This window comes from Scleropages formosus, chromosome 6 (genome assembly GCF_900964775.1).
Source record: "Scleropages formosus chromosome 6, fSclFor1.1, whole genome shotgun sequence".
Taxonomy (NCBI): Eukaryota; Metazoa; Chordata; class Actinopteri; order Osteoglossiformes; family Osteoglossidae; genus Scleropages; species Scleropages formosus.
In genome coordinates this window covers 8,940,164-8,961,179 of record NC_041811.1, presented here as the reverse complement: position 1 = coordinate 8,961,179, position 21,016 = coordinate 8,940,164, and the positions used below count along the sequence as shown (strand labels likewise).

Below are 21,016 nucleotides of genomic sequence, written 5' to 3'. Positions count from 1 at the left end.
CGAACATGATGTATTGCAGTTACACTGGTCGATGACCACTGATTACAGGAACCACATGTCAGATGGTAGACAGTCTGAGTTGGTCCAGTCAGTCCTCCCCTCCCCCAGTTTTACTGTGAACCATCTTCGTGACTCCATGGAAATTCCTGATGGGTCATTTAATTTATAGACTGTGGTACACTTGGTCCTCGCCACATAAACTGCCACTGTGGTGTGTTTTCCAATGTGAGACAAGCACAATAATAGCAATGTGCTTTCGGTCGGGTGATTTATTTAAAACAAACATATTCTGCATCTTTCTGACCAAAAACAACATGATTAGCATCCCGTCAGTTGCTTTCTTTTTCCCGCGCCTTGGCACGCGCGGCCACGCGAGGGTTACAACGGGAGCGACGACGCAACCGGCGTTTCGCGCGGCAGTCACGTGCTCGCCCGCAGACGTCACGTAAACATGGACATCGGCTCTGCCTCGCGCCCGGCGACGGGATGACAGCTGATGGCGGACTTGAGCGCGGAAACGCACTGAAGCCGGTGTGAGGAAACGAGCGGTAAATCGACGTTCAAATTAACGGTGAAGCTGAGGCGCGCCCTGCTGCTCGCGAGCGCCGCTGACTGAAGCGGACGGAGGTGCGTGGCGTGTGGGAAACGAGCACAGCACGTGCGCGCTCTTCCTGCGTAAACACGGCTGCGTGTTTGCGTGCGCGCGCGGAGGTTTGGTTTTGGATTTCACCGGCTAGTTTCTACAGGAACGACCTTTGCAGAAGTCCTCTTTCCCACTGGCGTAAGGAACCGGCGTCTCGAGCAAACTGATATCAGGTGAACGGCCGCGGACACCTGGGAGGTGGGCGGAGGAGGTGGTGAGTCAGTCGGGGAGAGAACGCGCCTCACTCAGTGCTTAAGTTTATTTATTTTTGTGCTTAAGTTTTGTTGTTCGACTCCAGCTTTGACTCACTGAAGCACCAGGTTTTTTCCCCGCCCCTTTATCTAATTTAATTAGTAATTACCCGGTTAAACGTGATGCGACACACATTACACCTCAGTCTGTCGGAGTGCGGGGAGGCTGCTTCGCGCGCGCGCGCTTCTTGGAACAGCCAGGAGGTGAGACCCGCGGATTCGTGACCGCGCGCTCCGTCCATGAAGTTCTTGATGACGTCACTCACTCTGCAAACTTGTGAACTTTTTCCCATTGTTTACAAAATTGAATCACAGTGGATCTCATAGGGTGTCTGTCAAGAAGAAGAAGAAGATGAGCTGGATGGTGGAGGACATAGTGGAAAATGAGTGACCATGATGAGGAAAAAGATCATCAGTGCAAATTATGAAACAATACATTTTTACAGGGTCTTCAGTCCCTTTTGATCTTTATCCAGTGAACCATGTACAGTATTTTTTCTTGAGCTGTGAACTCTGGTTCTTATTTATTTTTACCTGAAGCTGGTGTCCTTTGCTCAGAGATTAGCTTTCATAGCACTGACATTATTAGTAATAGAACACGTCCCATTTATGTTGGGACACATTCCGTACCTAAAAGTTGTGCTCCTTTGTCAACATGTCAAGGAATTTTAAGCCTTACAATAAAAGCCTTTAGTTGTAGACTTTAATCAAAGAAAGTCATCGAGCAGTTTGGTTAATGGAGGTTCGTTCAATTTTACTGAAGTTCTGCTTTATTTTATTGCACTCAGTTCACCTGCACTGTTCCCATAAGCTTGGTCCCGTGTGAAAACTTTGAAGCTTTATTTTTAACGTTGCACCCCAGCATTGTTCTGAATTGCCTTTTTATTCTATAGTTAAATTGGGGATGTTGAAAACATCACATTCCACATCTTTAACAAATGCAAGAGTTTTATGAAATCTTTCACATTATGAACCTACTTGAGCAGGGTGCTTTATACTGGATGTATTTTACATATTAAACATTATTATTATTATTATTATTATTATTATTATTATTGCAGCTAGCTATTTCACTGCAGTAACTCAGCTTAAGTGCCTTACTCAAAGGCACTACAGCAGGGCATAAACTTATTTAAATGTCACACCTCCTCTCTGGAAACATGGCCCCTCCCTCTTCTCTTCTCTTCTCTTCTCTTCTCTTCTCTTCTCTTCTCTTCTCTTCTCTCCTCTCCTCTGCAAAAACAGGAACAGAATGATGGGAATCTGTTATGATTTCTCGCTCTTTTTCTGTGTCCACCTTTAGCCTCCCCGTGTCCTCGGCCCCCGTTCCATTCCCTTGTCCACGCCTTATGACCCCCCCGTCCACCTGGAGACATGTACGCACCCTCGAGGAAGGACTTCATCTTGCTGACTCTGAGTGATGAGGATAGTGGTGGCTACAACAATGGCAAGCAGTGGCGCCGGCAGTCATGCTGGAGGGTGAGTGTGTCTACCTGTGTGACCCCTCCCGCTGTTACACTCTAGTGTTCCTGTAATATACTGTACCTGTTTCTGTCTTAGCGGAGCTGCATGGCGGTACAGCAGGTAGTGCGGGTGCCTCACAGATCCTGAGCTGAGGGTTCGGGAAAGCATCTACTGAAAGAGTAGCCGTGAAAGTACCATCTTGCTGAAGCGTCCCTGTGATATACTGTACTTGGTGTTCCCCCACTGCTTTGACAGGATGGGTCTCCAGGGTGCTGACCTACCCCCTCCTCCCCCCGATGGGATGTCATCATTATTTTAACTGATCAGTTGGAGGGCATCAGTTGTGTTCCCAGTTAAATGGAAGTTGTTTATTCAGAAAAATGCAGGGATGTTAAGGGCTCGGGTCAGTGTTGACTGCACTCCAGCGTGTTTTGTTTGAGTGTTTAGCGGCTGTAATGAGGAGCACTCCCCTCGCTCTTCACTTATGACAGTGCTCCAAGCAGGACGATTGCTGCGGTCACACTGACACAAGTGGATAATCCTGTCTGGCGACGGCTGGTGGGGTTGTTGTGGAAGTAGAGTGCGCCTGCACAATACACTGGCTCCTCAACTTATGAACACGCTTAGGACCAGAAATCTCTTCTTAGGTCTTTTTGTTCGTAGCTCTAAAGTCACTTTAACCCAGAAGTCACAGTCAATAAAAGCTTTGTCAGTATAGTTGACATCTGTTAGTTTATTTCCAGGATGCATTCTGTGAAAACCTTAGATATAGCTATAGTTTAATTTAAACAAATTAAGAAAAAGCGAAAACTCTGTGAACCTCTTAGTTTTGTATTTTATTATTTTTGTATCTTCTACCTGCATGAAAATGAAAACTAGTTTAAAATGCCTGAAAAAAAGTGTGTTGTCGCTGCTTAAACATATACAACATTTGTCATCTTGTCACTACTTCCAGCTTTATTTCTGCTTTCATCCCCATGGTAACGAAAAGCCTCTTCTTTCTGTCGCTGTTAGAATCTCTGGGATGCAGGAACACCAGACAACAGTTGTAAACAAAATACTGTGGAAGTGAATTGAATTTAAGTGGTGCATTTTACTCTTACCTGTGTGCTTGGTGGGTAAACACAGGTCCCGAGTCACTGGTCTCTGCAGACTGAAAGTGTTAGAAATCGGATAACAAAATGCAATGAAAACCACTGGAAAAAATCAGTGTTGAAGTGAGAGTTTCCCGTTCACTTGTTCATAACTTGAGAGGCCAATACATAGCAGCTAGTTCAGTGGAGATGAGAGATGATGGTTGGGGAAATGGTTTATTAATACTCGGTAACATCCTGGAGACATAAGCCGATGCGGCTGTGCTGAAGAGTGAAATGTTTCCATGCTGCTGTGTCTCCGGTGACACACGAGCCTGAAGGTAACAGACGCAGATGGATACACAGGCACTGTTTGATCTGGGCTAACAACACCAACAAGCTCTGTGAACAGAGCCCTCGCTGTTCAGTTTTCGCCAGTCTCCTTGCCGGCCCTTTCACTGCACCCTTGGCATGTTGAGTGTGTGATGCCCTGCGATGCTCAGCTTCCTCTCTCAAAGGAGGGGTCGATGATGGCTCTTCCCTCTCTTCAATGCTGAGTGAACGCTTTCCTAGATAATACATTCCAGGCATGAGTGCACTCGATACAGAACAACCAGCTATGGCGTTGTAGCGATTTTAGTAATTGTGGTTATTGTTTTATTCCCTCTTTATGTCAGAAATGGAAACAGCTGTCCAGGCTGCAGCGCAGTCTCATCCTCTTCTTCTTTGCTATGCTGTTGATTTGTGGGATTGTGATGTACCCCAAAGTGACCTGGCCCTGGAGCGGTAGGAACATTTACATCCACATTACTGTAATGCTGGCAGAACCCACCTACTGCCTGTTTAAAAAAAAAAAAAAAAATTCCTCCTGTGATTCCCAGTGCATGATGGGACATTTCTTGCTAACTGCCATGTCCTCAGGAGGGAAATAAATCAGTGTCTAAAGTGCAAGAGTTAAAAGGTGGCAGAGTGGGGGGAAAAGATGCTGATTTGTAACCTGAAGGTTGCCAGTTTGAATCCCATTTCCACCAACACTTCTATGGTACAGTTGAAAGGTACTTACCCTGAATTGCTCCAGTGAAAATACAATTCCTTTTAAATGGGCAAGGAAGTATAAGTCACTTTGAATAAATAAAAGGATCACCTTTAGATAAATCCATTTTAAATGGCAACTGAATGGATAAAAGTGAACATATAAGAAAAAGGAGTGATGGTCACAGATGAGTCATTCGAAATGTTTCTGTAATGATATGTTTGTTCCTGCAAATTGTTGTTTATTTCAGAAGTATTGCTGAAATGGTGTGTCTTATTTTTTGTGACGAAAAAATATCTGCTCTCATCTCTGTTTGTTTGTGTTTTTGTGCAGATTCCCCGGTCGGAGTAGCGAAAGATGACTGGGGTGGGCGGGATGAGCATGAGCTGAAGCCAGTCCTCACAAGGGTCGTCCCTGGGGTCCTCCCTGTCCCGCAGAAGCAGGACCAAGGCCAGACCCTGCCTGAACCACCAGCTGAGGTGACCCCACTCATTTTCTGCCCCATTTCAATCTGTGTTGTTTGTATTTAATGAATCAGCACAGAACTCGCAATGTGCACAGTTTCCCAGCCGTCGCCCCATTGCTTTAGGAAGAGCTACGTAATAATTGCTACCTATTACCTACCTAAGAAGGTAGGTAATAATCACTCCTGCCCTCTTTCTTACTTCTGTTTGGAGGGCAGGTTAGGCCAGGATCACGTGGTTAAAAACACTAAACACATGCAGGCCTTAACATCAGTTTGACTGGTTGTTGTTGTTTGTTTGTTTATTTATTTATTTTCTTTTATTTTATTTAGCTGTTGCTTCAGTATTCATTTAAAATATCCTTGTAAACTACAGTAAAGGTGAGGCAGTCTGTGCCATGTGAAAGGAAAAAGTACTTGCAGAAGCTCTAACATAGAGAAACCATACAAAATAGCAAGATATTGGGTTATTTTGCTTCATTTTCCACAAATTTGGGTGCATTCCAGCTAGAAAATGATTTTGAAGCTACACTGCACATGTCACTTCACATGGTTTCTTTGTTATGATTGCGATTGTGATTTCTTAATAATTTTCATTAACTTATTGTCCACCTGTCCATCACACAGGTATGAATGATTCTACCAGTCTGACTAGGAAATTTTAAGCAAATGACCTGTCCTGGAGAGTCGGATAACCATCCGTGTGGGGCCTTGCGCTCTTATTCTAAGCTGCTTACGCCTATATACGCATTTATACAGCTGAGTCATTGTTACTATGGTGCTCACCCTGAACTTACATAGTAACGGTGCAGCTTGATAGTCTTCTTCCAGACATACACCAGAAATGAAAGCTGTGTTAGACATGGATTGGAACTCTGTGTGTTATTTACTGTATGTCCTCTTTACTGAAAACTGAACTAGATGCTATGTGCTCTCTACTTCTATTACGATGGTTTTCCTTTGGTAAGAGCAATTTAGTTACTTAGCTGGCACCTTTCTTCATAGTGGGTAATGGAGCATACGGCTGTACACTCAGTCCAAAATTTGTGAAGCCAGTTAAGTACTTTTCTCTAAGGCACAACAGCAGCTCCGCCTTAGGGCTGCATCTGCCTGGCTTTTCCTTTCAAGTGCAGCCGACTAACAACTACCTTGCTTTCTGTGTACTCTCTTGTGCCTTTCGTGTGTGTGCGTGTTTGTGTGTGCGTGTATGTATGGCATGTCCTCGAGCAGAGAAAGCCACACCCCAACAAGCAGAGTTCTCCAGTCCTGCAGGGGCGTCAGCAGAATGTGTCAGGTGGGCAGAGCAGACAGGACAGGCAAGAGGAGCATGAACTGAAGGTGGAGAAGGATGTTAGCCTGGGGGAGAATGGAGATAAACCTCTTGTCAGGTGGGCCTCCTGTCTTGACTAGGGTTTTCTTATTTCATTATTATTATTAGTATTATTATTATTAATAGTAGTAGTAGCAGTATTACTATTATTAGTCCAGCTGGCTTACTGCAGTACTTCTGTTTAAGCGCCTTTCTCAAGGGCACTACAGCAGGACTCCTCCTGGGACTTCAATCAGCAACCTTCTGGTTACAAGATGCATTCTTTCATCACTGGCTTTGCCTCCCTGTAGGTGTTTTTATTCCCCCTCCGTGCACACAGCATGTGCCATGTTTGTTCTCTTTGGGGATCCGCCTATGTGTGTAATACTCCGACAACATTTGAATGATGGGGACTACGGCAACACAAAGCAGGCCCGTGATACTCAGATGATTAAGGGAATGGATTAGTAAATTGGTTCAATTGAAGGCCTTCCAGGCATCCAAGGATGCAAATTGATCGTAAGAAGCTTTGGCTTCGCTGAGAAATATAATTGAGTCTTTTTTTTTTTTTCTTTTTTAATGGAGTTGAAAGGGAGCCAAAACCGGTAGCTTTGTTCGGCCACCGTGTCCTCTAAACCACAGAGCCTCTGGGCCTTACTGCTCTTATCTTTCTGTTCTTTTATTGTCCCCTAAATTATGATGCTTTGGCATGTGGCCCTTGCCATCCCTGGAGGCTCGCGCTCATCCCCGTGTGTGTGTGTGTCTTTGCAGCTGGCGGGGGGCCATGATCGAGATGGAGCAGATGACAGAGCCCCAGCCCTCGACCGGTCAGAAACCCAGAGACGCTGCCCCTCAACAGCCAGGTAAGGAGACAAACATACTTCGATTCCTTTCTTAACGCCTAAATGAGATGTGCTGCAGGGGTCTGGCTGAATGACATCAGTCTGTTTGTACGCTGAGACCTCGAAGAGAGAGCTCTGTAACACAGTCCCCAAAATGCAATAAATAAATAAGCCTTACAGTGAATTTTTAATTCATTATAATTCTATCAGAGGTTCTTACGGAACTTAGGATGTGAATAAACCCAGGAAAATCTGTATTAATAAACTTTTAATGATTGTAACATCGTGATTGGACTTATGAACCAATTGACTCAAGAACAGGCCCAAATTGTGGTGGTAAGTTGACGATGCGGTGTGTTCCACACTGTCTTTGCTTAATGGCAAAGATGTTGGTTACTGTTTAAGTCTTCTTCTATGGCTTGAAGCTCCCCGAGATGGAACCACCTGGCACAGCTGGTAGCGTAGTGGTTAGAGCTGCTGCCTTTGGACCCAAGGGTCACAGGCTTGAATTTCACCTCCAGCTGTAATACCTGTGAGCAAGGTACTTACCCTAACTTGCTCCAGCAAAGTTACCCAAGTGTTTAAATGAATCATGAATAATTTTAAGTGGCTTAACATTGTAAGTTGCTTTGGAGAAAAGCATCAGCTAAATGTCAACCGCTTGATTTTGTTCCCTTGAGGCAGAAAGGACAGAGAGACTAATGTCTTCTGTACTTCTCAGAGCCCTCTGAGATACTGGGCAAACTTGCAGCCAGCACTTAAGAGAGGTCCAGCACCAAAAGTGTGTATGTGGTCAGTTTCAGGTGGACTTGTGGACTGGCCAGAGGCTGTGAAGGAGGCGTTCAGACACGCGTGGAAAGGGTACAGAGAGTTTGCCTGGGGGCATGACGAGCTGAAACCCATCTCCAAGTCCTACGGGGAGTGGTTTGGGCTGGGTCTCACGCTGATCGATGCGCTGGACACCATGTGGATCATGGGCTTGAAAGAGGGTAGGCGGAGTCATTCCTTCCCTTTGTTATTCTGACCATCAAAAGATGACAGATGAGGACTGATCAGAGCTCACTCAGATGTAGACATGGTTCTGAGTGGGTGCTCTTTGCCTCCAGGCACTGCCGTTGGCTTATGGTGAGGACCACCGGGCCGCTCCTCAAGTTTTGTCATGAGCAGGCTGCCATTTGGTTTATTACAATCTTCTAAATTTGCAAGCAGAAGCTTTTGAGAAGCAGTTTACACCAAGATCTGTCTGACTGAAAGGTGACCAGACTTGTGAACAATGTTGATATCCACTAGGCGGTAAGAAAAATGGAAAGAATGGCTAGAGTTGAATAAATAATATAATAAATTTTATAATAAGTAATTATCTCCCTCGTTTGGCAGCCGTTGTATCAAAGGTTTATAAAAGAGCAGAGGCCACTGTAAGAGTGATCTGTCCTGATCTTCCACACTTGTGCTGAGGCTGATCCTGTCCACGTGTGACTGTGTTCTGTGTCCATTCTGTAACGAAAACACCCATTCACTGAACGGGGTCCACCATAACCAGTTCTCAGTGTAGATCACACCCCGAAATAGGTCCATTCAAGTTACAAGAAATGACTTTGCAAGGAGCTTCCGTTAATACCTCTGCTTTGAACTAGGAGGCGTTTCTTGGCATTTACAAAACCGAATTTGCATGTTGCACACTTCGCAACAACTTGTTGGCATGAGACATAACACAAATCATAACAAGGCCATTTTCTTTCACTAAGTGCTCTATAATAAGCTCTCCTGCAGCTATAATGCTGTATGGCTGTCTACCTGCACTCGTTCAGCTCTTCTCTAGTGACTGCAGTGGGTTTGACCCCTGCTCAGTCTATGTGGAATTTGCATTTTCTTCACATCTTTGCAAGAGTTTCCTCCCACAGACCTAACACATTTATTTCAGATGGACTGATCATTCTAAATTGCCCTTGGCGAGTGAGTGAGTGAGTGAAGAGGTTTACTGTATCTAAATGTCAGTCAACTTAGATAAGGTATCAGCTACACACTAGTTGATACTCTGATCTGTAAATCAATTTTTAGATAAGCATCTGCTAAATGAATAAATGTAAAAACACACACACACACATTGACTGAAACCGCTTATCCAAAGCGGGATCACGGCGAGCCAGAGCCTAACCTGGCAACAAATGGCGTAGGGCTGGAGGAGGAGGGGACACACCCAGGACGGGATGCCAGTCTGTCACAAGGCAGTCCAAGTGGGACTCGAACCCTAGATCCACCAGAGAGCAGGCACAGGTCAAACCTACTGCACCACTGCACTTCCTATTGAATAAATGTAGTTTGAAGTTAATAAAAATGTTTGCAGATCATTTTTTAAAATCAGCGACCTTTACAGAACTTAACGGATAAATAAATCAAAGGATATCTCTATTATTAACCTTTTTATTGTGTAGATATATTAAGGGAAGTTAAAAATGGCCAAAAGCCAGAAAAGTGGCATCTGCATTACTAAGCACTTATTGATGGTGAATTAGTCGTAAAAGTGACTTTGGATTTATGAGCAAATTGAGTTACAAATGGACTTCTAGTCCCATTTGTGTTCATAAGTTGAGAAACCAGTGCAGTGTTAAGTTGAATCCGTGCAGGGATCAAACTCGCTTAATAGGGTTCACAGAAAGAATTAATCCCATTGGGGGAGAAACCTGTATTATTAACAAAACTCAACTGAAATATTCATACCTCTCAACACCTCGATGGTGGGAAAAAGTTTTTCACTTAAAATGAAATCAACTTGCGTAGCTTACCATAGCTTTTTGATATTCACAAGTTAATACAGCCAAATATTACTAATTGGAAAGATCACAAAATACCGTATTGCGGTCACCTTTATGGCTCACGCATGTTCCCTGTGTTCAACAGAATTCGAGGAAGCCAGGAAGTGGGTGGCCACTGAGCTGTCCTTCTTCAGAAATGTGGATGTGAACCTGTTTGAGACTACCATCCGCATCCTTGGGGGCCTACTAAGCACGTACCACCTGACTGGGGACAGCTTGTTCCTCGACAAGGCTGTGAGTGAGACACACAGAGATGGCCTCAGAAAACTTTCAGATAAATAATTGCTAATAATACACCTACCTCTCATATAACGGGATCAATGATAATGAAATGCCTCTGTAATGGTTTGTGAAAATATATACACTTTTTACATACAACCCAACTGTAAATTCCATACAGTAGTATTTTTGCCCATTATGGAGTTAGCGTCATTCTGTTGCCATAAATGTACATTGTGTGGTCCAGAAAATGCTGGAGCAGGCAGTACAACTACAAGTTTAAGTGGGTTTTTATTGTCATTCCTCTATATAGCTTGTATACAGTGGAACGAAATGTCGTTTCTCTGGGACCATGGTGCAACACAGAATAGTATGCAAGACTACGTAAAGTGCAAATACACAACAGTGTGAGACGAGTACAGGACAATTAATATACAGAATAGAACAGTAGATACACAGGACAATAAATGCACAGAGCAATAAATGCACAGGACATGGGCTGTAAACTGTTTTGTAGTGTAGCAGCAAAAAATGAGTCCCATAATAAAAAGTGTGTGATGCAAAGAAAGCACATGCACTCAACCCCACATTGGAATATTTGTACCTTTTTGTTGCCAATATTGTAAAACATGTTGACATTGTCATGCATAAATAACCTTTTGCTTTGCTTTTCTGATTCCGGATGACAGATTTGCCATCCAGACACCATTTATTTATTTATTTTTTTTCCATACGCAATGATGCCAATCCAATCACTCATTGACAAGTGTTTGCCTTACCAGTTGATTTGACAGAACAATCAGTACAGTTTCAATAAATTCAGTCACATAGAACTTGCTATCTTTAGAGTGAATATTTGGCCACCTTGCTACTCTACAGGAGAATATAGGAAGAACAGCAGCTCACTGTAATACGTTACCGTACCAGAATTTGATCTCTGTTAGATGAGGAATGGGCAAAACGGTAATAATGGTATGCTGCTGCCTGTTGCCCCTCGTGTCCCAAAAGCTTGAGTTTCTATCGACTTTTCTTCTTTCTTACCCTACAGAAGGACATCGGATCACGATTAATGCCCGCCTTCAGCACCCCCTCCAAAATCCCATACTCGGATGTGAACATCGGAAAGGGCGTTGCTCACCCACCTCGCTGGACCTCGGACAGCACCGTGGCAGAGGTGGCCAGCATCCAGCTAGAGTTCCGGGAGCTCAGCCGCCTCACACAGGACCCCCAGTACCAGGCAAGTGTAGCAGTAGCACCTGTCTGACAAGTTTTGTGGTTCTGGAGCTCTGCTGGTTCAGTCTGTGGGATGCAGCTGAGAAGTGGACTTGGGCTCTTAGTCTTCAGGTACAGGTGGTCCTCAGCTTAATACAACCCTTAATATAACTTCTTCTGCGCCAGCACAACACTAATTTTTGCCTGCTTGCCATTTTATATAAAAAGTAACGTTCTGTTAATGTAATAGTTTTTTGTAAATAAAATGCAGTTACTGAAAGACACACTGAGTCAATGAGAAAAACGGTGGCTATTGGCAGCACCACCAGCTGATGTTGTCATACAGCAGCATTGTTAGGCGTTGTGTCCAAACATTGGGACTTGACAATAATGTAATAAAGTTTATGAGATGCCCGTTGTGAGTTCATACAGTCAGAAGTCACATATGTTGTAAGTCGAGGACTGCCAGCTTGTGTCGTATTAGTTAGGTCTTGATCTCGACACAAGGCCCTCAAATTTCCTACCCCACAGAAAGCAGTGGACGAGGTGATGAAGATCGTCCACCGACTGGACGGAAAGCATGATGGCCTGGTGCCCCTGTTCATTAACACCAACAGTGGGCAGTTCACCCACCGTGGCGTGTTTACGTTGGGCGCACGCGCCGACAGCTACTATGAGTACCTGCTCAAGCAGTGGATCCAAGGTGGAAAGAAAGAGAAGGAGTGAGTATTGCTTCCCAAAAATGACCTCATTCCCAGCCCTTCACAGCCAGCTTTGCACAGTCGCCCGCTTATATGTCAGGTGTGATGGGATGGGGGTGAATGTATTGCCCACGTTGGGTAGCCTTGACTCTGCTTGTCTAGCTGATTATGCACGGTGGTTATGAATAGACTGCGTGCGATTTTGAAGCTGCTGCTCACTAGCTGAGGAAAGCCTGTGCTGCATGGAGTGGAATTGCAAGGCCATGTTGTATTTTTGTATTCATTTATCTGACACTTTTCTCCAAGGTGACTTACAATGTGAGATTTGTACACAAAGCTACTTAGTTATTTACCCATTTGTATGGTTGGGTCATTTTTACTGTATCAATTCAGGATAAGTGCCTTGAGCAAGGGTACTGCAGCTGAAGGAGGTGGGACTCGGACCCAAGTCTTACCACCCACTGGCCCCATTACCTGTGTGTCGGTACTTTTCTCTCACTGCTCTATCAGAACAGGAGCAGCAAGGAAAGTCGGAATGAAAGGCTTGGCTCTGCTGCGCACTTAAATCTCCATTCAGTGATATCTATTAAATTGCGGTTTCATCACAACATTAAAGAACATCACGCTGAATAATTGATCAGCTCTGACATGGAGCCAGCTCACTCCACAGAGGAGCTGTATATCTTTCAGGGTGTGGCATTTCAGAAGAAGCAAAACACCATATATTCACTTGTTTTCAGAAGTCATGGATATTCCTTTACTGCTGTCCAACGTGGAATTTTTCAACAAGCCTCCATCCACTAGCGGGACTGTTTTTTGGTGGGTCCCGATGTCCTTCCTCCACTCTTTAATTGGTGTCATCACAGTAACCTGGCCCACCTTTGTGCTCATATGCAGACTGCTAGAAGACTACCTGCAGGCAGTGGAGGGTGTGAAGAAGAACCTGCTCCGGAAGACGCTCTCGCACGGCCTTACCTTCGTTGGGGAGCTGTCCCATGGCCGCTTCAACCCCAAGATGGTGAGCGTGTTTTGGTTAATACCAGGCCATGTGGTCATTTCAGCACCCCGTAGGGTCTCCTCCATCTTGTATATCTACACTGTCAGAGAGTATGTGGTGTGGAAACACAACGTTTATCTGCCTAAGCAGAATGTTCGAGGAAGGGCCGGGAGGATAACACACGTCATTGAGATTTCAAGGGCCGCATGTGTGCAAAGGATAGCGGAGGCTGCTTTTGGTGCTGATTAAGAGCTCATGTGTTTCAGGCTTTGCAGGAGGCTGGTGGGAAGCGGTCTTAGACAGCAAGAATAAGTAGCTCTAGGCAGTATGTAGTCTTTTTCTGTACATTTTAGGCCTGTTTTCTCCCGTAATAAAAGCACAAAAGTAATTGTGCATCCGGTGTTTTGTTAGGCACAACACTGTTGACTCGGGGAACATTTAGATTTCGGCTCTTCCGAGCGGATGTTGCCATAGTGACTGTGTAACTAAATTGGTGCCCCTAGACCAAGAGTTGTCCTCCAGTGGTTCCCCCAGGCGATTGTAGATATACAACATGACTGGTTTGTAAATATTGGTAAATATTATTGACCAACTCTTTGTGAACTGTCCTTTGACAGTAGAAATGACACAGGAATCATACAGAGTGAGTTGTTTCCCCATGTTTTTGCAGTTGAAAAGCATAAAAGGCACGCTGCTCAAAGATGCTTGTTTTGCTGAAAATAATTCTCAGAACAGTAGCGCAAGCACTACAGAAGAAGCAGAGTCACAAATTTCTCTGCCTGTGTCAAAGGTCTCATGATTGATAAGAGGCAATGTTTGTGAGCTAGTCATGCATCTTCTCCTTGGAATTTCAATGTAGGCTTTAGTTAAGGGGAAGAATAGCAAGTATGGCACCACCCAAGATTTTCATTTATTCATTTAGTACCATAGAGTTAGATAAGCAAATCTGCATGACCATATGACGATCTTGTGTGTCTGATACCATTGTGTTGCTGGTTCACATCTCTTATCTAGCTGCCTGTAGAAGTGACATTCAAATAGCAAATACATAGATAGTCATACCAGATGGTGTTGGACTTGGATTCAGCAGCTCTGAGGGACAGAGGGGCCTCATACAACCACACTGGGCCCAAAACCAGAACCAGGCTTTCAGTTTTGGACACCCTTGTGAGTGGGACCACCAAGCAGTCAGAGGTGGAGGAACATCTCAGTTTTCCTTGCTGGAATGTAAGGAGTGATCAGGTCCTGTAGGGGCTGATCGTTTGATACAGGTGAGTATAAGTAGAGCCGTATTTACCAATATTTGTTCTTCTAACCTTAGCAATATCTCCCAGTGGTCCTCAAAAATTATTTAAGTCAAGCTATTCAGCGCTCAAGTAGAGCAAAAACCTAAGAACCCCACTAAAAGCCTGGACTTAGCTATACCTAAACCAGTAAAGCCCTGGACAAGGATACTTGCAAAGATCAGTAGTCTTGTGGAAAGTGAAGAAAAAGTATTCCAGATGAATTCCAGATTGTGTTGCCTGTCTATTACCATCCTCTCTCCCTACCCTGACTTTCCCAGGATCACCTGGTGTGCTTCCTGCCAGGCACATTGGCGCTGGGCGCCTACAACGGGTTGCCCCCCAACCACATGGAGCTGGCCACACAGCTCATGGAGACATGCTACCAGATGTACAAGCAGATGGAGACGGGACTGAGCCCTGAGATTGCGCACTTTAACCTGCAGCCTCACAGCGTGCGCAACGTCGAGGTCAAGGTGGGTGAGTCTCTTCTCTCCATGAGAGAGCAGCAAGGCATATGGTTCACATCCCTGAGAGAACTAAATCTCACACTCCAGTGGTTTATTTTTTCCACATATTTGCTGAGTATTTTGTTTTTACTTGTTTCATATTAAAAACGCTGCATAATGTAATAGACTGACAAAGTAAATTATTACCATGGTTACAGATTTGACATCTTTGGCACAGTGGATAGTGGATGCATTTTCCAGGTTTTTTTCTAGTGTTATAATAAGTGCCAGTTATTGTGTTTCTGTGAACAACATCAATATCCTTCCTAAAGCTTTGCTCACATAATACATAGAAGGCGTTAGCTCTGGTTTTACAGTGGTTGGCGTCCCAGCAGTGTGTGAGTGGATCAAGAGCATGCATGGCACTTATTCTGGATTCCTCTCCAGTCGGCAGACCGACACAACCTCTTACGGCCGGAGACAGTGGAGAGTCTCTTCTACATGTACAGGTTCACTGGAGACCAGAGGTATCGTGACTGGGGCTGGGAGATCTTCCAGAGCTTCAACAAGCACACAAGAGTGAGTGGGCACAAGACGGAAATGAGAAAACGTTCACGCTAATTGAGGATCACTTGTTGAAAGTGTGACCTTTTGTTTTTTTATGCTGCTCAGACTAAAAGAACAAGTTCAGCTGAATTATAACCAAAGCTAGTGGAGCTGTAGAAACTAATTGATTGACCTGGGTGTTATTTACAAAGTTTGGGTGCTCTTTAAAGCACTCAGAATCCTTGCAGCTTCAAATAATCCTTGGGTTGCTTTTCTTTGGTCATACATTTACATTTATTCATTTTTATCCAAAGCGATGTACATCTCAGACAAATACAATTTGTGCGTTACATTAGGAGAAAGGGAGACATAATTGCAGACGTATGATTCTTAAGTAAACCTAGTTTGTTTCTTTCCACTATATGCACCAATCTTCATCACACGAATAGGTGCATAAAACTCAGGATAGACTAATCCTGATCACCTTGTCACTGCGTGAGAAGAGCTCTCTATAAAAATAAATTGAATTGAAGTTGAATTGAACCTTCCTACTTTTTTTTTTTTTTTTTTTTTTAATAAAAAGGTGCACAAGCATTCACGTACAATACAGGAGTAGTATAAAGGCTTATCTGGGCATGATCATAAAGTTATGGTGCATGAACATTTACACCGTACATGAGCTTAAGAAATCATGGGTGAAGTGAGTCTGGAAGAGGTAAGTTTTCAGACCTTTCTTAAATGTGGACAGAGTTTCAGCAGTTCTGAGTGAGAGGGGGAGGTCTTTCCACCACAACGGAGCCAGAATTACGAACCTCTGTGCATTTCCTTTCGTGCACAGGACTACCAAGTGGACAGAAGTAGATGAACAAAGCAGTCTGGTTGGGGTGTAGCGGTTGATCAAGTCTTATAAATAGCTAGTAAATAGCTGGTTACTGATTACAGGACACAAAGAGCTAAGTGATCCCTTGTTCTGCATGCAGTGAGTTTCCTAAATGGCATATAGTTGATTATTCACGTGTATGCGGGACCAGTGAAATGTGTGAATCTACCTGGCCAACTTTCTGTATGGGAGGAACTGGACAGAAGTGTGAAAGCAAAGAAACCCACAAGTGTACTACATCTCTGGGAAGTGTTGCAAAAGAGTTCAGAAGATATGGTGCTTCATTTCCTCACCACACTTGTTCACCAAATGTCTGGAGAAACCAGTACAGGTGGTCCCCGATTTACTAGGGGGTTACGTTCCGCAAAACCCATCCTAAGTCGAAAATATTGTCTGTCGAAAATGCATTTAACACACCTAATACACACCTCTGCGTGACAGACTGGGAGATGCGGGTCACTGTCGCTGCCCAGCATCACGAGAGAGTATCGCACTGCATATCGCTTTCCTGGGAAAAAAATCAAAATTCAGAATTTGAAGTACGGTTTCTACTGAATGTCTGTCGCCAGCTCACCATCGTTAACTCAAAAAAGTCAAACCATCGTAAATCAGGGACCACCTGTAGTTTCTATAAAGTTCTGTACTCAGACTTGTGACTGGCATTGAATTTCAAATTTGTGTATGTGTGTGTATGTGGGTGGGTGATATGGTATTGTGTGATGTGTCGATGTGCCTTTTCAGTATTGTGAATGGCAAACGGGTCCCCCACAGGAATGCAACAAAGGAACAAACAAAGCAAAATTAAGAGCTAACGCAGCGAACGACTGAAGAGTAGGCAGCTCAATTTAATTTGTTGTGATGTTCCCATTTTGGGTGAATGCAGCTTGCAAAGTCCAGAAGCTCTCAGTGATGCGTGTAGAATTTCAACTTGGAAAGAGAAACCCCACTGGATTTCAAAACCAACAAATTGCTCAATGAGGAAGAAACTCAGAAATGCAGGGCTGTAGCATTCCCCCTGGTTTGCATGCACACCCGTGGGCTTTGCTTCTGCACTTCCTCGGTGCCACCGTTGCTTTGAATAAAATTTGCATTTGGTAAAGAGCGCAAAACCACAGTAACTGACAAGAAGAATGGCTTTCAGTTGGGTCTCCGTTGGGGCATGAGCAGTGTACGGTATAATGGATGAACTTGTAACCGAAAGCCTTCCTGTTGAAATTCCAGGAGGCACCTGCTGTTGTGCTCCTTAGGAAGCTCTTGAGAAGGCAGAACATTTGAACTTTAGCCTTTTAATTTGGCTCCAACTTCTATGATACGAATAAAGCTCACAAGATCACTGCCCATGTCTTTCACTCTCCAAAGCACAGAGGCACTATGCTGTTAGAGGCGCTGTGAAGAATTATTAGAAAAGTCTTCATGTGAGATGATCATCATTGAGCCACCAGATGAAGGCCTCATTTATGACAGCACTCATTGTTTCTAGGGTAATTTGGTGGTTAATATTTCAGATTTGGCCAGAAAATAGTCAGATTTACACCCCTGAGGGGGAAAAAAACCTTTTGGGTTTGAGACACCAAGTGTGTATCTCTGTCCCAAAACGTCTCGTACACACCTTTGTGCAGACGGAAACACCTGTTGTGGGAGTAAATTAACTGCCTAACAAGCAAAAATGCCATTGTAGCAAAAAAGCCTGTATGGAAAAATTAAGTTGTGTAGCAGTTTTACGGGAACCCATTATATAAAAGGGATGACTGTCCTAATAATTGTTCTAATCCTGATCCTTGGTGGCCCCCAGGTCCCTTCGGGAGGCTATACCTCTATTGGCAACGTGAGGGACCCTACGAACCCCAGTCCCAGGGATAAGATGGAAAGCTTCTTCCTGGCAGAGACACTCAAGTACTTGTACCTGCTCTTCTCCGACGACCAGGAGCTCATCAGCTTGGACAAGTATGTCTTCAACACCGAAGCGCATCCTCTGCCAATCTGGCCATCTGACCCATGATGGGGGCAGTGTACAACTTTGGATCCCACATCCTGCAGATGCTCTCAGGGCTCCCATACAGATTAGATTTTTTATGTGACTGCTGTACTACAGTACATACCACAGATTTCCTGCTTCAGAAGTAGCCCTTTGTTTTGTGTGGCTGCCATTTGAGGAACTGATATCCATCGGCACTGTCTTGGTCTATGAAGGCACTGACACTCATTTGTTGAACATCTTAGAGTAAAACTTTGTAGTTCCTGTGTTTCTGGGCTCAGCACCAAATTGCCAGGTTATTTTCTGTATTTTCACAGAGGTCATGCCAGAACTGGTGACTTCTATACCGATTTTATAGACAGTTCTCTGCTGAGGCCAAGATGATAACATCTGGAAAGAGAAGCATGTGCTGTTGACTCTCAGACCATCATCCCAGGGAACTTCTCTAAACCAGAGATGTCTGTTGACTTTGAATTTCACAGGTACCTTGATGGACACGTCTCACGGAATATGGTTCTGTCAAGAGTCGACTCAATGAAGCTGATAGTGGAATTAAGGTCTAGCAGAAGGTTCACCCTGGTCCCTCAAACCTTCTATATTGCCACATTTTTTCAAGGTGAACTCAGAGAGCGTCTGGTGGTAGTGACTGCTAGACTTGCACTCTGTGAACCGTTTTTCTCAGTTCCATTGAGGAAAGCCATACATGCTTTTGGGAGATGACATGTGACAGTTTGTGATTGAGAGATTGAGGTTATGACTGGTGAGCAGCGGAAGCCACTTATGTTTTCCTGTCTTGTTTTCAAGGGCAGTGGTGTTTAGATAAGTCTGCCAGTCAGTTAGCTAATTCATAAATTAATCAGCCAGGGGCACAATCTGTGGTTACAACATTGTACAGTACCAGTGTAAAGTGTGAGTCCATCTGCAGGAAAGTAATGTTTTTGTTCACGTTCTGCATTTAGTTAACAAGTGTTATGAGGAAATGAGGTGCCATGTCTTCCCAGCTCTTCTGCTGCAGTTCCAAGAGGTGTAAGGCGCTTGTATTTTGCTTTGCTTTCGCTCTTCTCTCCAGTTCCCCGCGAACAGGTATTGCCCAGGTAGCCTGACTGTACTCAAACTTTTGACTGGTACTGTATGTACAGCTGTGTCTTGTCTGCTAACAGCAGTCCAAGTGTGTCTTTTTATCTCTATTTTTATTCTAGGCACTTTTGTGTGAAAGAAAATGCACTTGACCTTATATTTGTAAGTGAAAAGAAGGTCTTCTCTTAGCCTGCGGTGCACTATGAACGAGGAACTCTTAGACGCGTCACTTCGTTTGTTTCCCGGAGTTACAGCCTTCAAGAAAAGGTACGAGGGTCCTCAGGGATTAGAAGGGCTCTGGTCCCTCAGTGCGCTGCAGAATAGTAGTGAACTCGTTCCTACACGTGGTGATCGTCCATTCTCAGCCCAGGTCAAGACTCCTGCAGCTGTCTTTTAGTGGTTGGCAGAGGGCTTCATTGGTGACTTTTTTTTTTTTTTTTTAAATGTGTCACACAATGGCATTAGTCTCTGCTTCTGCAGTACCGTGCCTTTAGTGACACTTTGGACAGAATGAGGAGCTAGAGGGCTGAGTGGTGGGGACGATTTTAGGGTCCCACAAGGTCGCAAGGTTTTTCTGTTTGTCAACTGAATCTCTTAGATTTCAGCAAATTAATGAATTGTGTTGTATTTTTCAGGGGTTAATGCCCTGGGTCCCTGCTCAAAATTTTTCAAAGTTGCGATGTTGCGCTAATTTATTTTATTCAGAAAGGGAGAGGGATAAGTAATAAATTCTTTCAGGGGTCCCAGATTTCCTAGCTACAACTCACTTCACAGTAATATCCTTTATAGGGCTAAGAATGGATATTTTGAGCCCCCCTTTCCCCTGCTCTGGTTGTCAGAGAGAAAATAACGAGGATCGATCCCAATAACAGCTTGTAAGCAGTGCTGTGTTGCTGCAGCCATGTAATAATGTCATCATAATTTCATCCTTGTTATGTGCTTGCTGTGGGTCAGTGCGGTCAGTTGCCCCACAGCTGTGTTTACATCCATTGTGACATGAAGAGATGCTGTTTATTTCAGCAAGGAGAGACTTTGGATTTAAAGTCTCTTTTCCACACACACAAATTATTAGCAATGTAATAATTTTTAATGCTTACTCAAAGTGCACTGTCTGGTGATAATTTTTATTTATTATTATTTTTTTTTTATTTTTTTTACTTTTTCACTTTTTTAGGTAATGTTTGATTTAAATGAACCTTTCTAAGGATTCGTTTTTCATTTTTAACCAGTATTGTATTGTATTGCATTCTAAAAGGTTAATGACAGTGGCACTATCATAACATGTGAGATTCACAGAGATTTATTACTTGGAAGTTTGTTTAAACACTGTTTATCACATGCTGCCGTTAGGGCCTTTTTTCCAGACCTTCCGTTCATGTCTGACATGTCCGATATCCAGAGGACTCGCGTGTTCTCAGGACCGAACCTGAGTTCGAGGGCACATGTTCAGGAAAACATTGCCAGAATCTTACAGTATGTTACATTTTTATTTTAAGGTCACGTAATCATGCTTACATCCCCTATTGCAATAGTCGATATGTCACTGAAACTGTAGAGTCTGTTCAGTTCCTTAACTATAATGATGTGTTTCCGTTCACACTGAGGCATTGACAGCACTTGTTTTGCTTTGTCCACAGTCTTTTATTCCCCTCGTTTCTCCCATGGGATTTTATCATGAGGAAAAGAGAGCATTTTTATGAAATCTAACCTTTGCAGTTTTTAAAGGGTATTTGCGATTAGGGAGATAACCCAGAGTGGTGCATATTGTTTTGTAGTGATGAAATCA

General features: G+C 43.8%; 1 protein-coding gene across 1 annotated transcript; it reads left to right on the top strand.

The window, feature by feature from the left end:
• Positions 1–635: 635 nt before the first annotated feature.
• Positions 636–19,595, top strand: man1b1a (mannosidase, alpha, class 1B, member 1a). Its single transcript, XM_018732984.2, has 14 exons — positions 636–816; positions 2,198–2,373; positions 4,109–4,217; positions 4,798–4,943; positions 6,158–6,315; positions 7,008–7,099; positions 7,876–8,067; positions 9,977–10,125; positions 11,159–11,351; positions 11,858–12,044; positions 12,921–13,041; positions 14,585–14,779; positions 15,200–15,331; positions 17,971–19,595. Exons 2-14 carry the CDS (start codon positions 2,269–2,271, stop codon positions 18,175–18,177), a joined length of 1,986 nt encoding a protein of 661 aa, XP_018588500.2. The 5' UTR covers positions 636–816; positions 2,198–2,268; the 3' UTR covers positions 18,178–19,595.
• Positions 19,596–21,016: the final 1,421 nt, after the last annotated feature.